Source organism: Hakea prostrata, chromosome 4, assembly GCF_041222555.1.
Source record: "Hakea prostrata isolate BN-2017 chromosome 4, UWA_Hpros_2, whole genome shotgun sequence".
Classification (NCBI taxonomy): domain Eukaryota; kingdom Viridiplantae; phylum Streptophyta; class Magnoliopsida; order Proteales; family Proteaceae; genus Hakea; species Hakea prostrata.
Window position 1 is genome coordinate 54,585,108 of NC_142603.1, and position 19,052 is coordinate 54,604,159.

Here is a 19,052-nt window from a genome sequence, read left to right on the forward strand (position 1 = left end):
GAGTAAAGACTAAAGCATATACTTTGGGGATGAGATTGAACTTGTCGAATCAGATTTTTGTAATTGGCCTGAAATTTAATTGCAATTCGTGGAACCATGACTAGGAGGACTTGCATACATGATATACGGATTTTCTATTTTGAATAGGAAAAGTAAGAGGCCTTTCTATGGATCTTGTCTCCATAGTCCAACTTCCAAATGGATCGAGGAGAATTAGTCTCGCAATTCCTTAATCATATATAGGCTGTTAAAGGAAGCTTCTTAGAGAAGGGAATAATGGAGAAGGGATTAAGAATTTATAGGGAATGTATTTCAAAAAACAGCTAAAGACGTATTTGTAAAAAGTTAGTACTCACCCTTCTAAACTATATGGTTAACGAGCTGTCCTTTTTTACCAAAAAACCCAAAGATGACTGAGAAATCTTCACCACATGTATACTGCTAAATGTGAAGTCTAGGATGATTCCCTCTTGGTAAGTCACCCTTCTATGCATTTCAAGCACGTATTGCTTATATAGCATATGCACACATGTTGATCCAAAATCTAGCTAATCTGGTTTAGTCCAAAGATGCTCCTAATCAAGGACTTATGAGTAAAAAAAAGGTAAGAGTGGGCCGCCTCTGAGGATGGAAAGCCACTTCCGATGTTCAAGTTAGATCTAGGATAACGCAAATCCTCTTAAAGAGGAATAAATGCCCGAAGAGTCTTAGAGCTCTTGGGTCATTGTGGGAGAGTAAATGCAAGACCAATTTTACTTACCAGATCTCCCCCTCCAGCTTTACCTTTTATAGGCAAATATGGCGTCTTTCTTGGAGAAGACGAACCTTGACCATTTGATCCTTGCAGTTTGAACGGAGGGCCAGGATTGAGGTGGCACCAATCTTGCCGGAGAAGCTAAAAGCTTGATGCATCTTCCCCAGATATGTCGGTAATTTTGTGCTGAGGGCTTTAGATGTGACGTGTCCCCTTCTTAACTCCAGACAAATTAACCGTATGGAAGTAGCACCTAGGAAGATATAGAACAATCAGCACCTCCCTCGATATACACAAGACATTTAATGTTTTAGTACAAAACATCAAATGCTGACTTTAATGCTCTAATCGTGCAGATAAAAATGGCATATATTCCATTGACTCGTCAACTTTGCCGAGAAGAGACATATGAGGCATTCAATATGCACCTATGCCGATACGTCAAGTCCTCCACGTGGCATTCTAAGTGGGTAGTTGAAGAAGATGTGCCATCTTTCCTAGAAAGTGCATGCCAGAATGTAGGTAGTTGGCTCCCTTATTCAACTCGGAATTAGTAGTCCCGTGCTTAACGGTTCATATCGGTTCGGCGGTCTAAACTAGAATTGGTACAACAATGCAGGTATCTGATATGGAATTTGAAATAGCTTTGCATTTGCCTTTTGTCATAAAAATATAATTATTTGGTTAGCCAACCAAACGAAAACAATGTAAGAGGTACAGAAGGTGTAGAGGTTGCAAAAGACGGTAATGGCAAAATTGGCTCATCACTTTCCTGATGGAGCTGATGCTGTGCAGGGACACTTCGAATCAAGTTGAATATGATGTCTCCTGGGATGCGTAGCCCAACAAGCATCAACTTTCTCAAGAATTCTGATGCAACATTAATATTGCATGCTCAAAATCACGGAACCCAAATTGTATTTTGGAAATGGCATTGAACCCTGTAATCAGTAAAAAGCAAGATAGCAAAGTTCAGACAATATTCATATAATGGCTGCTAGGAAAAATTACAAGAAGTCAAAGGTCATTTTCTTTTTTATGATGCTTGAATGTCTGACATCTGCTCCAGCTAAAGATAGAATCTCCAATAGATGTGGATTTTGTTTAGAAATTTAAACTGAATAGCTCTGTTATTATGTATTAAAAGATTACTTCCCTTCTAAACTATATATTTATTTATATGCCACTTCATCTCATTGATTCTCTTAGGGCCTGTTTGGTTACATGAGTCTGGAGATTTCAAATATCTAGAGATTTCAAATCTATGGAGTTATAATTTATAAAATTAAATGTTTGGTTGTGGAATGAAATCTGTAGATTCATCTTAAAAAATTATTTGATCGACGTGATTTTTGTGAATGTGCAAATGTATAGCTTTTTTGAAATCTCTGGATTTCACCCCTTACCCATAAATCTACAGATTCACATTTTTAGTGTAAAAAGGCAAATCTCTAGATTTCATGAATCTAGAGATTTTTACAACCAAACATGTAAAATTCTCATATTCATGAATCCAGAGATTTGAAATCTCTAGATTCATGTAACCAAACATGCCCTTATGTAAAATGTGAATTCAACTGCATTGGTTTAAAATTTTTGTCTATCATTGATTCATTTCTTCTGTATGTGTTATCAATTGCTGACTATGATTGCGCTGGGTTTTTGGGATTTCTTTTCTTGACAATGCTGATGTGTGGTCTTCCATGAACTTGAAGCAACAAAGAATCAAACCATCTATATTGAAATTATAGGTGTGTGGCAGAATAGATCTGAGAAGTTTCTAGATTCTTTATCCAATTTCCTGTTAGTCCTGGCCACCTAATTCCATTCTAAGTTTGTTGATTATCAATTTTGGCACATAGCAGATCCAAGTTGGTCTACTGGTGTCAATTAAATGTGCTCAGGGTGTTTTTTTCTTAGCTCCAAGTACTTTTTAGTTCATAAAGATTTCTTTCTATGGGAGTATCTTCCATCCTATAGCTAAGAGATCAAGAAGGGATTCAGCTGTTAAAGCTACACTAATGAACTTTACTCCTTGAATTGATTATAATGGAGATTTCATGTTCCCTATTTTCTAAATGGTTCCATAGGCATTAAGAGGTGATTTTCAAATTTGACAAGTATGGTTTTTTTAGGCGACAAAACAGGTTGGAAGAAAAATGAGGCTGGTTGATTGTTACTTAGCTTTAAAGCCGTGAATAATAAGGCTTGACTCATTGACTTGACTATGCAACAATTTAAAAGGTGATTTTCAAACAGGGCTTCAAGGTGGTCATTTTCTTAGCAACAAAACAAGTTGGAAGAAAAATGAGGTAGGTTGATTGTTACTTAGCTTTAAAGCCGTGAACAATAGGGCTTGACTCATTGAGTTGACTATGCAAGGGGTATAAGAGGCGATTTTCAAACTTGGCATCAAGGTGGTCATTTTCTTAGTAATAAATCAGGTTGGAGGAAAAATGAGGTAGGTTGATTGTTACTTGAGTTTAAAGCCGTGAAGAATAAGGCTTGACTCATTGAGTTTACTATGCAAGGGTTTAAGAGGCAATTTTCAAAGTTGGCATTAAAGTGGTCATTTTCTTAGCAACAAAACATAGCGAAAGGAAAAGGAAACATGATGAGTAATGGAACTTAGACTAATTAATTAATTATTTCAATAGCCAAACATCCATTGAAATGAGAATTGCTACTTTCGAGTTCATGGGGTCATAAGGCCTTTAAAGTTGGCTTTGGTCTTGTAAGTCATGTTTGGAATGAGAATTGATTTCTTCCATTAAAATGAAGAATGTGAATGAATTTTCTACGTTTATATTGGTTTAATTTGACTTGGCTTCCTTTATATATATATCTTACAAGTTATCTATTATTTTACCTAAAATTTTCTTTGATCTCTAATATCCATAAATAGTTCAACTAGTCATGGTCTTTTTCTTCTTTTCTTTTTGTGCGTGGGGGTATTTACCACAATGGCTTTTGTAAGTGTTTTATGCTTTTGTTTTAGTATATATGGTTCCAAAAACTGTTTAATAGAGGAAAGGAACTGCTTTCTTACAGCTGAGAGATTCTCTCAAATATCAGAATGGTTTTGCTCTTGTTAATCACTGTGAAAGAGATGGCTGTTGCGGTTAGAAATTCATAACGTGATTCCACACAACGTAATTTCTGTTTTTTGGTACATAAACTTCCATTGAGAAAGGACAAAAGAACACAAGTTATCAGACTGACGCAGGTCTAATAGCCAAGGAGTGGAGTTCGGCCTTGGTTTATCATTTTATATCACAAGATATAGAATAATAAAAGTAGTTAAGGTATATTTGTCATTTCCTCTAACCAATTAACAGCTAATAGACAAGAGTGCGATGCCTATTTGACATTAGGTATGTTTTCTTAGACAAAAGAACACATTGGAAGAATGTCGCATTTGTACATTTTCCTAATAGGGTCCATGGGCAACTAAGATGTGATTTTCAAATTTGCATCAAGTATGTTTTTCTTAGACAATAGAACACGTTGGAAGAAAAAAGGAACCATGTTGATGTTACTGAATTCATTGACTTGACTATGCAAGGTATGAATGAGAGGGGTTCCCAATTGTCGACACACACTTACATGGTTGCTACATTCTTTAGTTAATGAGGAACATGGGCTAAGAGAGTCGGAGGTGATTTTCAAAGTTGCCATCAAGGTAGTCATTTTCTGTTGACTTGACTTGGCTATGTTCATGCGAATGTAACTCTCTACATTTTGCCACCCTTCACTTTTTGGCTTAAAGATATTAGTCTCTCTACTTGAATAAATGAATTTTCTACCAAAAAGAAGACTGAAGACTTGGCCACCTTATATATATACATCTTACAAGTTATCTATTATTATACTCAAAACATTCTTTGATCTTTAATCTCCATAGATAGTTCAACTATTCATGGGGACCTCTTCTTGTTCTTCTTCTGGGGTGATTACCACAACAGTTTTCATGAGTGTTTTATGCTTTTGTTTTAGTGTTTATGGTTCCAAAAGCTATTTGATGGAGGAGAGGACTGCTCTCTTACAACTGAGAGATTCTCTCAATTATCCGAACGGTACCGCCCTTGATCAGTGGGTGGGACATAACTATTGTGATTGGCAATCTATAAGCTGTGATTCCGCACACAATGTAATATCTATTTATCTTTTAGGAGATAGAGAATTCCGATTAGGGAAATGGTATCCAAATGCTTCTTTATTTACTCATTTCAAAAAGTTGCAATCCCTATATTTACCATTCAACAACATTGGAGGTTGGATTATGCCACAAGGTACGTATTAATCCATTTATAGATCATGAGACCTTTTGCATTTGAGTTTTTATTACAAATATTAATTATGATGCAGCATTATGTGAACTACGAAATCTTAGATCATTGAATTTAAGTGGGAACCATCTAGACGATGGAGGCCTTCCAAGGTGTCTTGCACGTGGCCTTCCTTTTTTGGAAGATGTTGTTTTAAATAGCAATTATCTGAACCTATCATCCCCTTTATTATCAGGTAATTATGATAAGGGATGAATTCCATCTATGATATCTCATCTATACCTAATAATGTCTGAAGTCAAATTCTATCTAGCTATTAATATATGGTTTTCCTAATTGATCAAGCTACTTATGCTATTGAATAATTTAACTTGGCCTTAATTTAATTTGTTTCATGTATGGTGGTGTTGCAGCATTATGTGGATTGAAGAATCTCCGCCAATTAAATTTAGGTTATAATGTTCTTAGTAATGGTCCTAATAGAAGTCTTCCTCCTTGCATGTTGGATGCGTTCTCTTCTTTGAAAAGTCTTGACTTATCCTATTTTGCTCTTGAAGAATCGTCTAACGTCCTAACAGGTACAATGAGGAAAAGTCTTTCTCCCTACAAATGATATTTTTCTAATTGTTTTTTAGTTTTACAATAAAGTCAATGAAATTTATATAAATATGTAGAGTTTCTAAAAAATAAATTATGTATCTTCATGTATTTTAGCATTACGAGGAGCAAGAAATCTTCGGGAACTGATTCTAAAAAATAACAATTTCAGTGATGGAACCATGGAAGGTAGAAAATTCTAAATCTACAATCTGATTACATGCTAGGGATAGAGAAACATTTATTACCAATTCTAAATTTTTTTTATATTCATTTTTAATGTACACTATTACACTATCATGTGCAGCATTATGTGGAGTAATAAGAAATCTCAAGACATTGGATTTAAGTTTTATCAATCTCAATGTGCAACGTATACCACCTTGTCTACAACAAAATCATTCTTCTTTGGAATATCTTTATCTGTCTGGCATGACTCCTACCAAAGATTCAAAAGCACTCATAAAAGGTAAAGCTTAAAAACATTATATATGTCTCTTGTGTATAAATTAACTGTAATTTGAGCAAAATGAGATACATGGTTTATAGACGTGTGATTAATTACAGGACTATCATGTGGGTGGAAGAAACTCAGAGGGTTGCTTCTTGATAATAATGATCTGAATGATAAAGACTTACCTCCAAGCCTATTCAGCAATAGTTCCGTGCTCGAAGAACTGCATTTGTCATCAAATAATTTAAGAGGTTCACTAAGCTTATCAACAGGTACATACCAATGCATTAATTAAGAGGCCCATTAATTTGTTTCTAGATTCCCTAGCTATTATATTATACATTTTAATTCTCCATTATTGATGTCTAATTTTAGTACTTTTTGGTTCTCAATTAAGAGACAAAGAGACATCAAAAACAAGCTAGCCGAATCCAGCCCAATCTGCCTGCCTAGGCAAGTGAAGATGGAATTAGAGGCTGGCTTGGGTTGATGATTGATCCTCCATTTCAATTGTGGCCTACTTTTGCCTATTTGTACCCTACGTTATTAATGAAAATAAATTATTCTCTGTCAAATTTTCATTTTATTAATTGATTGATGAAAATCCCATGCTTTGTTTTAATTATTTAATATTTATTCTACAGGGCTCTGTAAACTAAGGAAGCTACGGAAGTTGTATCTTGACATGAACTCTATGCAGAATGTCCCTTGGACATGTTTGAGCCAATTGAATTCTTTGGAAACCCTCGATCTTTATGGAAACCAAATTGTAGGTATCGTGCCTCCTTCAATTTCCAACCTAACTTCTCTTATCAGCCTTTACCTTTCTAAAAATAAGTTGGAAGGAGTGATTTTCTTCTCTATGTTTGCTAACCTTTCAAAACTTAATACGATTGATCTTTCATACAATAGAGATTTGGAAGTTGAAACAGAGTTCCCAACTTGGATTCCGACTTTCCAATTACAATCCTTATCCTTAGAAAATTGTAAACTCAAAACCATTCCCCACTTCCTTGCCACCCAACACAACCTAGATGAGTTATTTTTATCATACAGCTCACTTCAAGGAACAATTCCATCCTGGCTGTTGTATAATGCTACTGCACATAATTCTGATTTGTCCTTGAAGGGTAACCAAATTCATGGCCCACTTCCATTGCCCTTCAAAAATGAAACATCGACAATTGGAGGCCTTGACATCTCTGACAACAATATTCAGGGGGAACTTCCTAGGAACATTAATGTGTTTTTCCCAAATCTATTAATGTTGAAAATGTCCAGAAACAAACTTCAAGGTTGCATTCCTCCCTCATTTGGCAGTTTAATTAACCTAAGGACATTGGACTTGTCGAATAATCACTTTGTAGGTGAGGTACCCCATGGATTAACTCAAAACAATACTTCATTATTTCATCTGGTCCTATCAAGAAACCACTTACATGCAATGCCAAGAGTTTCTAATTTGACAAATCTACGCACCTTGAGTCTTGATGGTAATCTCTTCACACGACCCTTGCTTATCACACCATCAAGTGTACCCTCACTCGTCCTTCTAGACATTAGTGGGAACTCCATGCTTGGCAACATCCAAGATTGTCTATTGCCTATTGCCTTCCCGAATCTTATGTCACTCCTTATGAGAGAGAATCAATTTATAGGTTATCTTCCACCATCGTTGTGCCAGATGTACAAGTTACGTGTTTTGGATCTTTCAAATAACAATCTATCTGGAACCATACCTTCTTGCCTAAACAACATCACTTCGTGGCTGAAAGAATCTACAATAGATGCTACTTTTGGATTTGAAATGATAGACTCACTCGAGGAAGATACATACAATATACATTTTGCCACAAAGGGAAATTTCTACTTGTACAAGGGTCGTCCTCTTCACCAAATGACAGGGATCGACTTATCTCTAAACCGATTGGTTGGTGATATACCATCTCAAATGGGGGAGTTGAGAGCCTTGCATTCACTAAACTTTTCTCACAATTGTCTAGTGGGCCATTTACCAGAATCCTTCCAAGAGTTAAAACAAGTGGAGAGTTTAGATCTATCACACAACAAGTTGGTCGGTGTGATACCTCCTCAAATGATACAACTCTCTTTCTTATCCACTTTTAATGTGGCCTTCAATCAACTCTCAGGAAGGATCCCGTATGAGAATAATTTTGCTACTTTTCCAAAGGAAAGCTACATTGGTAATCTGGGACTTTGTGGACCTCCAATTGAAATCAATTGTTCATCACCACAATCACAACACAATGAACACAAGGAAGGTGATGATGAAGAACAAAGTCTTCTCGACAACCACTTATTTTTCTATTCATATGTGGCTATTTGTTTTCTCTTGGGATTCTGGGCTGTTGTTGCTCCTCTTATTCTCAGTAGAAATTGGCGTCTAAAGTACTACAAAATTGTGGATAGATGCATTGGTTGGTGCAGTGATAGGCTCTTTTGGTGTTTGTATTATATAAAAAACCGTTAACATGTTTGTATTATGTCAAAAACCGCTAGCAAATTCCTTACAACTCAATGAAAAGTAGTATGGGACTTCTACCCGCTAGGTGAGAATCATTTTTTTTTCCTTTCTATTTTAAGATTATGTAATCGCCATTTGCACACACACACATATACAGATATTTGTAAGGGTTAAGTTTTCATGTGGAAGTAAGGACTAAAAGCATATACTTGGGGATGAGATTGAAGTTGTCGAATAATCGGCCTGAAATTTAATTGCAATTCCTCGAAACATGATTAGGAGGACTTGAATACATGATATATGGATCTTCTACTTTGAAGAGAAAAATGACACTAATACATTTTCTACTTTGAAGTTCAAGCAAAAGTAAGAGGAGGCCTAGATTGTGCATTCAACTTTACTTGCTTTTCTAAGTATATTGTCTCTATAATCACCCTTCTAAATTATATGGTTAGCAAGCTGACCTTTTTTACCAACAAAACTAAACCTATGGTGTTGTAGAAAATGGTGTGGTGACAAGCTATCAAAAACCCTCGAGTGAAAAGAGGGTTTGATTCTCACTGATGGTTTATGTAATATTTCAATTTCTTGTATATAAAAAACATCTTTGTACCAAAAACTGCTAGTAAATCAATTACCACTCGATAACAAACAGCATGGGACTCCTATGAGCTAGGTGTAATAGTATCCTAAATAAGAATAGTTTTGAGATTGATGTGCAGCCATTTATATAGAGACACTGAGAGAGATGGTGGCCTGGTTGCCCAGGATAAAAAAGGAGTTTGAATTCCAACCACATGGAGAGGAATTAATACCAATCCACATGGACAGACACTTGACAAGTGTGTTCTTTTTCTCTAAATCATGATCCTTTTTTTTAAGAAATTAACAAAAATGGGTTATAACCCATTAACAAATATGGATGCTTGACTACGCTGGTTAATGAAGTTACAATTTATTTCTGTTAATTTCTTACGAAATATGATCAGCTTTTAAAAAAATGAACACTTGTCAAGCATCCACCCGTGTGAATTGGAATTAATTCCTCTCCATGCGGTGGAGAATCTGGACTCTAAAAAGTAGCGATTGTTCTTGATGTTTTACAATTTAAATAGCAGATTGTTTGATCAATACTATTTTTGTTTCTTTTATACAAAAAAGGGCTAAATGAACGTCGGGAAGTGTACCCTGTTAACAGAATGGAATAATCCCACTCTATAATATAACAGAATGCTTCTTTTTTTTTTTTTTACCAACCGAGCAACCCTGCGATGGTGATATAACAAAATGTAACCAAGCCCAACTGAGTCGTTATGGTCAATGCTCTTCCATTGTGTGCTAGATCTGCTATGCTCTTCTATGACCAGAAAAATAGAAAATCCACACTTATGAATGACTTTGACATCAAGTTCCTTATTATTCAAAACAACTAAGAAGTCTTCACCATATGTTTACTGCTTAATGTGAAGTTTAGGATCATTCCTTCCTGGTAAGTTACCCTTTTTATGTATTTCAAGCATGTTTGCTTATATAGCATATTTATGCAGGAATCTGATATGGAGTTTGAAATAGCTTTGCATTCGGCTTTTGTCATGAAAAATTTAATTATATGGTTAATCAGCCTAAACAAAAACAATGTAAGAGGTACAGAAGGTGTAGAGGTTGCAAATCAAGGTAATGGCAAAATTGGCTCATCACTTTCCTGATGGAGCTGATGCTGTGCAGGGACACTTCGAATCAAGTTGAATATGATGTCTCCTGAGATGCATAGCCCACCAAGCATCAACTTACTTAAAAATTCTGACACAACATTAATATTTCGTGCTCAAAATCACAGAAGCCAAATTGTATTTTGGAAATGGCATTGAACCCTATAATCAGTAAAAAGCAAGATAGCAAAGTTCAGGCAATATTCATATAATGGCTGCTAGGAAGAATTACAACAAGTCAAAGGTCATTTTCTTTTTTATGATGCTTGAATGTCTGACATCTACTCCAGCTAAAGATAGAATCTCCAATAGATGTGGCTTTTGTTTAGAAATTTAAACTGAAGAGCTCTGTTTTTATGTATTAGAAGATTACTTCCCTTCTAAACTATATATTTATTTATATGCTACTTCATCTCATTGCATGATTCTTTTATGTAAAATGTGAATTCAACTGCAATGGTTTAAATTTTTTGTCTATCATTGATTCATTGTTGCTGTATGTGTTATCAATTGCTGACATGATTGCCCTGGGCTTTTAGGATTTCTTTTCTTGGCAATGTTGATATATGGTCTTGCATGAACTTGATGCAACAAAGAATCAAACCATCTATATTGAAATTGTAGGTGTATGGCTGAATAGATCTCAGAAGACTTTTTAGATTCTTTATCCAATTTCCTATTAGTCATGGCCACCTAATTCCATGCTAAGTTAGACCATTAAACTGTATACACTGCCTTGGATTGTTTGGCGGGTAGAGTTATCCCTACCATAGATTGTCAAATCCACATAAGCAAGGAAGGTGGAGCAGTAGGATCACAGTCTAATTAAGTGTGTTGATCATCAATTTTGGCACATAGCAGATCCAAGTTGGTTTACTGGTGTCAATTAAATGTGCTCAAGGTGTTTTTTTCTTAGTTCATAAAGATTTCCTTCTATGGGAGTATCTTCCATCCTATAGCTAAGAGATCAAGAAGGGATTCAGCTGTTAAAGCTACACTAATGAAGCTTACTCCTTGAATTGATTATAATGGAGATTTCATGTTCCCTATTTTCTTAATGGTTCCATGGGCATTAAGAGGTGAGTTTCAAATTTGACAACAAGTATGTTTTTTTTAGGCGACAAAACAGGTTGGAAGAAAAATGAGGCTGGTTGATTGTTACTTAGCTTTAAAGCCGTGAACAATAAGGCTTGACGCATTGACTTGACTACGCAACAGTTTAAAAGGTGATTTTTCAAACTTGGCATCAAGGTGGTCATTTTCTTAGCAACAAAACAAGTTGGAAGAAAAATGAGGTAGGTTGATTGTTACTTAGCTTTAAAGCCGTGAACAATAGGGCTTGACTCATTGAGTTGACTATGCAAGGGTTTAAGAGGCGATTTTCAAACTTGGCATCAAGGTGGTCATTTTCTTAGTAATAAAACAGGTTGGAGGAAAAATGAGGTAGGTTGATTGTTACTCGAGTTTAAAGCCGTGAAGAATAAGGCTTGACTCATTGAGTTTACTATGCAAGGGTTTAAGAGGCAATTTTCAAAGTTGGCATTAAAGTGGTCATTTTCTTAGCAACAAAACAAAGCGAAAGGAAAAGGAAACATGATGAGTAATGGAACTTAGACTAATTAATTAATTGATTCAATAGCCAAACATCCATTGAAATGAGAATTGCTACTTTCGAGTTCATGGGGTCATAAGGCCTTTAAAGTTGGCTTTGGTCTTGTAAGTCATGTTTGGAATGAGAATTGATTTCTTCCATAAAAATGAAGAATGTGAATGAATTTTCTACATTTGACTTGGCTTCCTTTATATATATATTTTATAAGTTATCTATTATTTTACCTAAAATTTTCTTTGATCTCTAAATATCCATAAATAGTTCAACTAGTCATGGTCTTTTTTTTTTCTTTTCTTTTTGTGCGTGGGGGTGTTTACCACAATGGCTTTTGTTGTGAGTGTTTTATGCTTTTGTTTTAGTATTTATGGTTCCAAAACTGTCTAATAGAGGAAAGGAACTGCTTTCCTACAACTGAGAGATTCTCTTAAATATCGGAATGGTTCCGCTCTTGTTAATCACTGTGTGAAAGAGATGGCTGTTGCGGTTAGAAATTCATAACGTGATTCCACACAACGTAATTTCTGTTTTTTGGTACATAAACTTCCATTGAGAAAGGACAAAAGAACACAAGTTATCAAACTGACACAGGTCTAATAGCCAAGGAGTGGAGTTCGGCCTTGGTTTATCATTTTATATCACAAGATATAGAATAATACAAGTAGTTAAGGTATATTTATCATTTCCTCTAACCAACTAACAGCTGTAATAAGACAAGAGTGCGATGCCCATTTGACATTAGGTATGTTTTCGTTAGACAAAAGAACACATTGGAAGAATGTCGTATTTGTACATTTTCCTTGTAGTTTAAGTAGAAAAGGAGCTTGAATCATTGAATAACTATAATGCAGTGGAGTTCCATATTTTCTTAATGGGGTCCATGGGCAACTAAGATGTGATTTTCAAATTTGGCATCAAGTATGTTTTTCTTAGACAACATAACATGTTGGAAGAAAAAAGGAACCATGTTGATGTTACTAAATTCATTGACTTGACTATGCAAGGTATGAATGAGAGGCGTTCCCAATTGTCGACTCACTTACATGGTTTCTACATTCTTTAGTTAATGAGGACCATGGGCTAAGAGAGTCAGAGGTGATTTTCAAAGTTGCCGTCAACGTAGTCATTTTCTGTTGACTTGACTTGGCTATGTTCATGCGAATGTAACTCTCTACATTTTGCCACCCTTCACTTTTTGGCTTAAAGATATTAGTCTCTCTACTTGAATAAATGAATTTTCTACCAAAAAGAAGACTGAAGACTTGGCCACCTTATATATATACATCTTACAAGTTATCTATTATTATACTCAAAACATTCTTTGATCTTTAATCTCCATAGATAGTTCAACTATTCATGGGGACCTCTTCTTGTTCTTCTTCTGGGGTGATTACCACAACAGTTTTCATGAGTGTTTTATGCTTTTGTTTTAGTGTTTATGGTTCCAAAAGCTATTTGATGGAGGAGAGGACTGCTCTCTTACAACTGAGAGATTCTCTCAATTATCCGAACGGTACCGCCCTTGATCAGTGGGTGGGACATAACTATTGTGATTGGCAATCTATAAGCTGTGATTCCGCACACAATGTAATATCTATTTATCTTTTAGGAGATAGAGAATTCCGATTAGGGAAATGGTATCCAAATGCTTCTTTATTTACTCATTTCAAAAAGTTGCAATCCCTATATTTACCATTCAACAACATTGGAGGTTGGATTATGCCACAAGGTACGTATTAATCCATTTATAGATCATGAGACCTTTTGCATTTGAGTTTTTATTACAAATATTAATTATGATGCAGCATTATGCGAACTACGAAATCTCAGATCATTGAATTTAAGTGGGAACTATCTAGACAATGGAGGCCTTCCAAGGTGTCTTGCACGTGGCCTTCCTTTTTTGGAAGAGGTTGTTTTAAATAGAAATTCTCTAAACCTATCATCCCCTTTATTATCAGGTAATTATGATAAGGGATGATTTCCATCTATGATATCTCATCTATACCTAATAATGTCTGAAGTCAAATTCTATCTAGCTATTAATATATGGTTTTCCTAATTGATCAAGCTACTTAATTTAATTTGTTTCATGTATGGTGGTGTTGCAGCATTATGTGGATTGGAGAATCTCCGCCAGTTAGATTTAGGTTATAATGTTCTTAGCAATGGAAGTCTTCCTCCTTGCATGTTAGATGCATTCTCTTCTTTGGAAAGTCTCGACTTATCCAATTTTACTCTTGAAGAATCGTCTAATGTCCTAACAGGTACAATGAGGAAAAGTCTTTCTCTCTATAAATGATATTTTTCCAATTGTTTTTTAGTTTTACAATAAAGTCAAAGAAATTTATATAAATATGTAGAGTTTCTAAATTTTTTTATGTATCTTCATGTATTTTAGCATTACAAGGAACAAGAAATTTTCGGAAACTGATCCTAGCAAATAACAATTTCAGTGATGGAACCATGGAAGGTAGAAAATTCTAAATCTACAATCTGATTACATGCTACGGATAGAGAAACATTTATTATCAATTATGCCAATTAATAGACGTCTATCAATAAGATGTCATAAATCATTTTTTTATTCATTTTTTAATGTACACTAATACACTATCATGTGCAGCATTATGTGGAGTAACGACAAATCTCAAGACATTGGATTTAAGGTATAGCAATCTCAATGTGCGACACATACCACCTTGTCTCCGAAAAAATCAAAATCATTCTTCTTTAGAAACTCTTTATCTACATGGCATGACTCCTACCAAAGACTCAAAAGCACTCCTAAAAGGTAAAGCTTAAAAAGATTATATATGTCTTGTGAATTATAAACTCATTGTATTTTGAGCAAAGTGAGATATGTACATGGTTTACGTATGTGTGCACTACAGGACTATCATGTGGGTGGAAGAAACTCAAAGTGTTGGATCTTGGTTATAATGATCTTAGTGATGAAGACTTACCTTCATGCCTATTCTACAACAGTTCCGTGCTCGAAGAACTAGATCTGTCATCAAATAATTTAGGAGGTTCAGTGAGGTTGACAGGTACATACCAATGCATTAATTAAGAGGCCCATTAATCTTGTGAATTATAAATTGATTGTAATTTGAGCAAAGTGAGATACATGGTATATGTATGTGTGCATTACAGGACTATCATGTGGGTGGAAGAAACTCAGAGTGTTGGATCTATATGATAATGATCTTAGTGATGAAGACTTACCTTCATGCCTATTCTACAACAGTTCCGTGCTCGAAGAACTGGATCTGTCATCAAATAATTTAAGAGGTTCACTTGGCTTATCAACAGGTACATCCCAATGAATTAATTAAAAGGTCCATTAATCTTGTGATTATAAATTGATTGTAATTTGAGCAAAGTGAGATACATGGTACACGTATGTGTGCATTACAGGACTGTGTGGGTGGAAGAAACTCAGAATGTTGACTCTGGGTGAAAATGATCTTAGTGATGAAGACTTACCATCATGCCTATTTTACAACAGTTCCGTGCTCGAAACACTGGATTTGTCATCAAATAATTTAAGAGGTTCACATGGCTTATCAACAGGTACATACCAATGCATTAATTAAGAGGCCCATTAATCGTTACTAGATTCCCTAGCTATTATATTATAAGTCTTAATTCTCCATTATTTATGTCTATTTGGCTCTCGATTCTGAGAGACTGCAATGTTTTGGTAGTACTATGACCTACAAATGGTGTTACTTGGACATGTTGGGCTGGTCAAAGTTTTTTAGAAGCTAGTTAGAACTTACCATTGACAAACCTAAACAAATTGTTTTGAAAACGAGTAGGAAAAACAAATGAAAATGAAGAGACACAAAAAATAAGTTTTGGCCCAATCCAGCCCAACCTACTTGCCTAGGCATGCTTGGCTGATCTTACTTAGCAAAGATAGAACAGGCCGGCTTGGGTTGATGATTGATACTCCATTTCAATTGTGGGCTCATTCAGGCCTACTTCTGCCTATTTGTACCCTACTTCAATAAACCCTTGCTTCTCTACCAAATCAAATAAATAACTAGAACGTTATTTATGAAAATAAAATATCTTGTTTAAATCCATTTTATTAATTGATTGATGAAAATCCCATGCTTTGTTTTAATTATTGAATATTTATTTTACAGGGCTCTGCAAACTAAGGAAGCTACGGAAGTTGAACCTTGCCGAGAACTCTATTCAAAATGTCCCTTGGACATGCTTGAGCCAATTGAATTCTTTGGAAACCCTTGATCTTTCTGGAAATCAAATTGTAGGTATCGTGCCTCCTTCAATTTCCAACCTAACTTCTCTTATCGACCTTGACCTTTCTGAAAATAAGTTGGAAGGAGTGACTTTCTTCTCTATGTTTGCTAATCTTTCAAAACTTGAATTGATTAACCTTTCAAACAATAGAGATTTGGAAGTTGAAACAGAGTTGCCAACTTGGATTCCGACTTTCCAATTACAATCCTTATCCTTAGACAATTGTAAACTCAGAACTATTCCCCACTTCCTTGGCACCCAACACAACCTATATAAGCTGTCTTTGGCATACAATTCGCTTCAAGGAACAATTCCATCCTGGCTGTTGTACAATGCTACTTTAGATTATTCTAATTTATTCTTGAGGGGTAACCAATTGCATGGCCCACTTCCATTGCCCTTCAAAAATGAAACATCACTAGTTGTATACCTTGACATCTCTGACAACAACTTTCAAGGGGAACTTCCTAGGAATATCAATGTGTTTTTTCCAATTCTAACACTTCTAAACATGTCCAGAAACAAATTTCAAGGTTGCATTCCTCCCTCATTTGGTAGTTTAATTAACCTAAGGATATTGGACTTATCGAATAATTACTTTGTAGGTGAGGTGCCACACAGATTAACTCAAAACAATACTTCATTATTACATTTGGTCCTATCAAGAAACAACTTACATGCAATGCCAAGAGTTTCTAATTTGACAAATCTACGCACCTTGAGTCTTGATGGTAATCTCTTCACACGACCCTTCCCTATCGCTCCATCAAGTGCACCCTCACTCGTCCTTCTAGACATTAGTGGGAACTCCATGGTCGGCAACATCCAAGATTGGCTGCTACCTTTTGCCTTCCCAAATCTTATGTCACTTCTTATGAGAGAGAATTACTTTGTTGGTTATCTTCCACCATCACTATGCCAGATGTGCAAATTACGCGTTTTGGATCTTTCAAATAACAATATATCTGGATACATACCTTCTTGCCTCAACAACATCACTTCGTGGCTGAAAGAATCTGAAATAGATGACTATTTTGGATTTAGAGTCATATGGGTAGGTGAGGAAAGCACGTACAATATAAATTTTGCCACAAAGGGGAAATTGTACTTGTACGAGGGTGGTCCTCTTCATGGAATTACAGGGATCGACTTATCTTTAAATCGATTGGTTGGTGATATACCATCTCAAATGGGGGAGTTGAGAGCCTTGCATTCACTAAACTTTTCTCACAATTCTTTGACGGGCTATTTACCAGAATCCTTCAAAGAGTTAAAACAGGTGGAGAGTTTAGATCTATCACACAACAAGTTGGTTGGCGTGATACCTCCTCAAATGATACAACTCTCTTTCTTATCCACTTTTAATGTGGCCTTCAATCAACTCTCAGGAAGGATCCCGTATGAAAATACGTTTGCTACTTTTTCAAAGGAAAGCTACATTGGTAATGTAGGACTTTGTGGATCTCCAATTGAAATCAACTGTTCATCACCCCAATCACAACACAATGAACTCAAGGAAGGTGATGATGATGAAGAACAAAGTCTTCTTGACAACCACTTATTTTTCTATTCATATGTGGCAATTTGTTTTCTCTTGGGATTCTGGGCTGTTGTTGCCCCTCTTATTCTCAGTAGAAATTGGCGTCTAAAGTACTACAAAATTGTGGATAGATGCATTGATTGGTGCAGTGAAGGATCTTATGGTTTTTGTATTATATAAAAAACCATTAGCAAATTCCTTACCACTCAATGAAAAGTAGTATGGGACTTCTACTAGCTAGGTGAGAATCCTTTGTTTTTTCTTTCAATTTTGAGATTATGTAATCTCCACTTTCACACACACATATAGAGATATGTGTAAGGGTTAAGTTTTTCATGTGGGAATAAAGACTAAAGCATATACTTTGGGGATGAGATTGAACTTGTCGAATCAGATTTTTGTAATTGGCCTGAAATTTAATTGCAATTCGTGGAACCATGATTAGGAGGACTTGCATACATGATATACGGATTTTCTATTTTGAATAGGAAAAGTAAGAGGCCTTTCTATGGATCTTGTCTCCATAGTCCAACTTCCAAATGGATCGAGGAGAAGAATTAGTCTCGCAATTCCTTAATCATATATAGGCTGTTAAAGGAAGCTTCTTAGAGGATGGATTAATGGAGAAGGGATTAAGAATTTATAGGGAATGGATTTCAAAAAACAGCTAAAAACGTATTTTAAAAAAGTTAGTCACCCTTCTAAACTATATTGTTAACGAGCTGTCCTTTTTTACCAAAAAACCCAAAGATGACTGAGAAGTCTTCACCACATGTTTACTGCTAAATGTGAAGTCTAGGATGATTCCCTCCTGGTAAGTCACCTTTCTATGCATTTCAAGCATGTATTGCTTATATAGCATATGCACGCATGTTGATCAAGAATCTAGCAAATCCGATTCAATCCAAAGATGCTCCTAATCAAGGACTTGTGAGTGAAAAAAAGAAGAAGGTAAGAGTGGGCCGCCTTTGAGGATGGGAAGCCACTTCCGATGTTCAAGTTAGATCCAGGATAACACAAATCCTCTTAAAGATGAATAAATGCCTGAAGAGTTTTAGAGCTCTTCCGTCGTTGTGGGAGAATAAATGCAAGACCAGTTCACTTACCAAATCTCCCCCTCTAGCTTTACATCTTATAGGCAAATATGGCGTCTTTCTTGGAGAAGACGAACCTTGACCATTTGATCCTTGCAGTTTGAACGGAGGGCCAGGATTGAGGTGGCACCAATCTTGCCGGAGAAGCTAAAAGCTTGATGCATCTTCCCAGGCCAGTCTATCAGTGATTCTGTGCTATGAGAGCTTTAGATCGATGTGACGTGTCCCCTTCTAAACTCGCTCCAT

General features: G+C 35.7%; 3 protein-coding genes across 3 annotated transcripts; all 3 read left to right on the plus strand.

The window, feature by feature from the left end:
* The first annotated feature begins 4,624 nt into the window (after positions 1–4,624).
* LOC149019693 (cuscuta receptor 1-like) lies at positions 4,625–17,903 on the plus strand. Its single transcript, XM_089153655.1, is given in 10 exon segments — positions 4,625–5,046; positions 5,123–5,278; positions 14,009–14,164; positions 14,299–14,370; positions 14,524–14,691; positions 14,792–14,947; positions 15,054–15,212; positions 15,318–15,473; positions 16,055–17,860; positions 17,863–17,903. Coding segments are annotated over 10 exon segments (3,243 nt in total). The 5' UTR covers positions 4,625–4,673.
* LOC149019694 (receptor-like protein 56) lies at positions 5,285–8,604 on the plus strand. The gene is made up of 5 exons (XM_089153661.1): positions 5,285–5,621; positions 5,758–5,829; positions 5,948–6,109; positions 6,208–6,366; positions 6,739–8,604. The coding sequence occupies exons 1-5, from the start codon at positions 5,438–5,440 to the stop codon at positions 8,583–8,585; spliced, it is 2,424 nt and encodes an 807-aa protein (XP_089009787.1). The 5' UTR covers positions 5,285–5,437; the 3' UTR covers positions 8,586–8,604.
* On the plus strand, positions 13,211–14,002 carry LOC149019695 (cuscuta receptor 1-like). Its single transcript, XM_089153662.1, has 2 exons — positions 13,211–13,626; positions 13,703–14,002. The coding sequence occupies exons 1-2, from the start codon at positions 13,254–13,256 to the stop codon at positions 13,876–13,878; spliced, it is 549 nt and encodes a 182-aa protein (XP_089009788.1). The 5' UTR covers positions 13,211–13,253; the 3' UTR covers positions 13,879–14,002.
* Positions 17,904–19,052: the final 1,149 nt, after the last annotated feature.

Coding starts and splice junctions, on each gene's coding strand:
- LOC149019694 (XM_089153661.1), top strand. CDS start 5,438: ATGTATGGTGGTGTTGCAGCATTATGTGGATTGAAGAATCTCCGCCAA. Junction 5,622..5,757: donor ATCGTCTAACGTCCTAACAG/GTACAATGAGGA, acceptor CATGTATTTTAG/CATTACGAGGAGCAAGAAAT. Junction 6,367..6,738: donor TTCACTAAGCTTATCAACAG/GTACATACCAAT, acceptor TTTATTCTACAG/GGCTCTGTAAACTAAGGAAG.
- LOC149019695 (XM_089153662.1), top strand. CDS start 13,254: ATGGGGACCTCTTCTTGTTCTTCTTCTGGGGTGATTACCACAACAGTT. Junction 13,627..13,702: donor AGGTTGGATTATGCCACAAG/GTACGTATTAAT, acceptor ATTATGATGCAG/CATTATGCGAACTACGAAAT.